The sequence below is a fragment of the Harpegnathos saltator genome, unplaced genomic scaffold (assembly GCF_003227715.2).
Source record: "Harpegnathos saltator strain DR-91 unplaced genomic scaffold, Hsal_v8.6 scaffold212, whole genome shotgun sequence".
Taxonomy (NCBI): domain Eukaryota; kingdom Metazoa; phylum Arthropoda; class Insecta; order Hymenoptera; family Formicidae; genus Harpegnathos; species Harpegnathos saltator.
Genome location: NW_020229998.1, coordinates 505,001 through 509,744, shown reverse-complemented (window position 1 = coordinate 509,744; position 4,744 = coordinate 505,001). Strand labels below are relative to the sequence as shown.

At 57.0% G+C, this 4,744-nt stretch overlaps 1 protein-coding gene across 20 annotated transcripts in view; it reads left to right on the top strand.

Moving 5' to 3' along the window:
* The first annotated feature begins 832 nt into the window (after nt 1-832).
* LOC105185357 (zinc finger protein 628) overlaps nt 833-4,744 on the top strand; it is a 64,765-nt gene continuing 60,853 nt past the window's right edge. For 11 of the 20 annotated variants that reach the window (XM_025298245.1, XM_025298262.1, XM_025298255.1 and 8 more), the window contains exon 1: nt 834-2,654. In XM_025298245.1, the coding sequence (XP_025154030.1) occupies nt 2,469-2,654 (186 nt within the window). In that variant the 5' untranslated portion in view covers nt 834-2,468. Of the gene's footprint in view, nt 2,655-4,744 lie in introns of all 20 variants that reach the window. The other 9 variants (XM_025298256.1, XM_025298248.1, XM_025298253.1 and 6 more) reach the window with 4 other exon arrangements.

Sequence of the window (4,744 nt, the reverse complement as noted above, 5' to 3'; positions counted from 1 at the left end):
GCTCGCTCGCTCGCTCGCTCGCTCGCGGTGGAAAGGCGTGCGCTCTCTTGCGCGCGCTCGCTCGCTCGCGGTCGACGCGGCGCCTTTTTTTCCGCCGGTCCCCCGTTTAGCGCACGCACCGTGCTACACACGACCGGAGAGACCAAGAAATCGCCGTGTCCCCCCCTTTGGGCCGGTTTAGTTCGCGAGAGACGCCGCGCGCTGGCGCACAGCGCTAGGTCCGCGCTTCTGTGCATCCGGTCTACCCGCGCGCGGGCTACCCCCCGGTGCATATAAAAAAACCCTTCGCGCGTGGAAAAAGTGATAGTTTCTTCGCGATCGTCGCGAGACCTCTTCCGGGGACTACTCGTCACGCGGACCTTCTGGTACCCTGGCTGCTTCCGCCGTCACCGCCGCGCCGCCGCCACCGCCGCCGCCGCCGCCGCCGCCGCCGCCGCCGCCGCCGATCGTACCCACGTTATCCGATCGCAACGGTCGCGGTAACCGAAAGTAGTACAATATTGCGTCGCCGTGTCTACGCTCCTTCGGCCGAGGAGGTGACGAATTCGTCGAGACGGGACCGTAGTGGAGAAGCTCGTGGATCGCTCGCGTTGGATCGCGCCGAGCGACGAGAGGGAAGGAAAAGAGAGAGAGAGAAAGATAGACATAAATCGAAAAGTCACCAAGTGCCGATCTGCGCAATTCGCTGTGGCTTATCATCGTCCGACGCATTCGGCAATGTGCGTGCGCCTCTGACCGACGGATCGCCCGGAGCACAAAGCGACGGTGACTGTGGCCGTCGTCGTCGTCGTCGTCGTCGTCGTCGTCGTCGTCGTCATCGTCGTCGTCGTGGTCGTCGAATCGCGAAAAGAGGAAAAAAGACACGTCCAGCTCCAAGGTCTCGGATGAAAGTACGGAGGAAATTAACGGGCAAGCGGCGGATCCTCTTCCTGCTCACGCGCGTTCTCTCTCTCTCTCTCTCTCTCCCGCTCCCGCCGCCTCGCTTTCGGCGCCAAGGACTTTGTTCGCGAGTGCAAGGCCGTGGCACGGCGCTTACGCAACGGTCCTCCGGTACCACCGTTGCGCAAAGGATGACGACGATCGACCGGCCGTCGGGTCGATCGGGGTGAGATCGCTCGTCGCGTAGGCGTGACGGACGAACCGCGGGCACTTCGCGCGAGCGACCCTCGGCCTCGTCGGGAAATCGTCACGAGAGTCAGTGAGGAAAGCCGCGTCGGCTGGTCTCGTCGTGTCGGCGAGTGCGGATCGCATTAATGGCGCGCGGGAGAATCGATCGGCCGATCGGCAGAGCGATCGCGGCGAACGATCGACGGTGTCTTTCACACGCATCGCGGTAGAGCAAAAAAATAGAGAGAGAAACGCAGAGAGAGAGAGAGAGAGAGAGAGAGAGAGAGAGAGAGAGAGAGAGAGAGAGAGAGAAGAAGAAGAGAAAGACAAAGGGTGAAACTATGGGGTCCCGCAAACGCACGCGGAGTAAGCGCAATCGCTATCGCGCTCTCACACGATGATTTCTCCATTTTCGATTACACAAGAAGAACCCGCACGTCGATCGGAGGAGAGGAGGAGGAGGTGACGGGAAAACGCTCGCTGAAAGGCGCGAAAGGCAGGCGCGCGCTCGCTCGCGCACAATGGGAAGGCCCGGCTGGGAAAAAGATTGGCGGATGAGATTGATCGGGACAACAATGGCGATCGAGGAGCCGGCCCGCACGCATTGCGCCGTGTCCGCGGGAATCGAATATTACGCATAATAAGCATTGAGAGCGCCCTCAACCGTCTGTGTCCAGCTAGTCAGGAGGACCAAACGCCGTCAAACTATTCTTCTTACGGCCCCCCTCGACCGCGCACCCACCACCGGCCGAGATCCATTCTAGTCGTTTATGTTACTCTTCCTTCGGAGGCGAGGCGAGGCGAGGCGAGGCGAGGCGAGGACGCCTTATCGCGCCCGTGCGCGCGTACGCGCGCGCACACGCACATACATACATATACACGTATACATTATTGTGAAAAAGTCCAGCCTCTGTGAAGTTGATTAATGAGAGCGATCATCGTCGAGCGATCGACGAGAGAGAGAGATAGAGAGAGAGAAAGACACCGGTGTCGTGTCGCGGTGTGCACGTGCGCGTATCCGCGGGTCGCGTATGTCCAAGGGTCGACGGCGACGACGACGACGACGACGACGACGACGACGACGACGACGACGACGACGACGACGAGCACCTTCTTCGTAGCCCTCTCATACGACGTCATACGATCGGTGACAGAGACCGACGGGCGCGGCGAACTGACAGACATTCGCGCTTGGGTCTCGAATCGGAGCGCGCGACTTTATAAATTCCGCATATCGAGTGGTCGAAGGGCGCGCGAGCGCTCGCGATCATGCCACCAGTGTCGGGGCCTTTCGTGTCGTCGTCGCGCGCAGAGGGCGGGTGGGACTCTTCAGGTTGCGTGCTCGAGATTCTTCTCTGAAGATGTATGGCACCAATGAAAGCCACGGGCCGAACCACGGGCCTTGGACACCGCCTCCCGCGCCCCAACCGCTCCCGCCGCAAGCCCAGCATCAAAACCATCCCCGACCTCACCCCCACAACCATCCGAGCCACCCGCCGTACGTACCGCCGGCGTATCAGCATCCTCATCACCACTTGCCACCCCAGGTAATTATTGATGAATATTCCACGGCCAGTCCGGCCGCGCGCTAGGATCGAAAATTCGCGTTACGCGACAGCGGCGGATGAGAGCACGCTGCGAGAATTCTGGGAGAGAGAGAGAGAGAGAGAGAGAGAGCAACACGAGGACGAGAGAGAGAGAGAGAGAGAGAGAGAGAAAAAGCTTTCTCGGGTGGAATACATTCTCGCCTGACGTGTGTGCGTGTGCGTGTCGAGTACACGGAGACGCGGATGTCGTGGCTGCGTAACGCAAAGCAACGCAACGCAACGCAACGCAACGCAACGCAACGGGCATTACAGAGTCCGCACGAGTCGCGTCTATAGAGAAAAGAAATGTCCAAAGGCTGAAAGGTGATCTCATTATGACGTGTATTTTGCATGCCTGCATTAATAATGAGGCATTATTAATAACCGGAGGGTAATAATAGCAATGATAATGCACTAGGCCGGGAAGTTATGAGAAACGGCAGCTGAACCGGTCGAATAAAAATTGGCGTCCCGTTTGCGCGATTGCGCGATCAAAAGGGGGAGAGAAAGAGAGACCTATGGCGCGCGCGCGCACGCAGTACGATAAGCGGTTACGGACGTAGACAGTGTATAACTGTCTTTAGACGCACTTCGCTCGTTCGCTCAATCTGACGATTAATCACGAGGTGGAGACCGCTACCTGATGACCGCTTATTAAATTACCTACGTGATTCGCATTATGGTTATATACCTGCGAGAGAGTGTCTTTACCCGCCGCTAACCGAGGGTATTCGCCTGGCGATCGTCGCGTCGATCGAAACGCAAACCTGTTCGAACTCGGCGACTGTACACTCCGCGAACGGATCTTCGGGTCTCTCGTCTTTAAGGAGATTCACATGTCGCTAAAAGCTAGACAGACACAGAGGGAGAGAGAGAGAGAGAGAGAGAGAGAGAGGGAGAGAGAGGGAGAGAGAGGGAGAGAGAGAGAGAGAGAGAGAGAGAGAGAGAGAACAAGAGTCGCGGAGAAGTCTGCGAAAATATCGACGCGACAGGAACAGTCGCAAACGACCGTTAATAATGAACGCTTCGGCAAAGCCGCTGCTAAAAATGACCGTTACATATTTGATGCAAAGTCCCCGCGCGCGGTTGGAAGTTCGCGCGACACGTCGCCAAACTTTCTGATTGAAATTGTTTTTTCGCTCGCCGGAAACATCGCGCGCGCTCTCCTCTACGTTTCCCCCCGACCCGTACTTGGTAGGTAGGACCAATTTCTCACTTGAAATGGCGATCTCGCGTTCGCGCCGTGCGTCTCTTTCTTTCTCTCTTTTCTCTCTCTCTCTCTCTCTCTCTCTCTCTCTCTCTCTTTCTTTCTCTTGTCGCGTAATTCGAGTTGGGTCGAGTGCAGCGTTACACCAATGACGTCGAGACGAGACCGCAAGGCCGACCGATCATTATAGACTTTCGCTCGATCGTCGAGATGCACGTCCGGCGATCCTACACTCTTGACATTGGTGTCCCTCGGCAGGCTGCGTCCTGCCGCCACCGCCGCCGCCGTCGCACATTAATACGATCGATATAGACCGTTATCGCGCGATCTCGCGGCCTGCCCAATTTTTTCCCCTTCTCTCTTCCTTTTTTCTCAGAGGCCTGCCACCCCACAAGCCGCAGGATAACGACTACCTTTCGGCGTCCTTAATTTCGACGTGCCGCGTCGTGTTATTTGATCCTATCCGCCGACGAAACAGGAAGCCCGATTTCGCGTACCGTAGCGGAGAGGCAGAAAGAAGAGAGAGAGAGAGAGAGAGAGAGAGAGAGAGAGGAGGGGGAGGATGGCGAGATAACGTCGATGCCTCTGGTGATACCGAAATCTCATCCTTTTTCGCCCGTTCTTCCTCACCCTTTTCAGGCGTACGATTATGCACGTGAGAGAAACGCGTTCTATCAAAGTGCCACGTTTCTTCTATTGCGCTTTTTCCGAAATAACCGAGGCTGCGCGCGGTCGTAAGGAAGAGTGTCTAATTGCAGTGACTTTGTGGAAATTACCGTAAAACTGGTCGGTTAATAGGCGATATTCCGCGGTTTGATCGTCCGGCTGTAATTAAACGATCCAT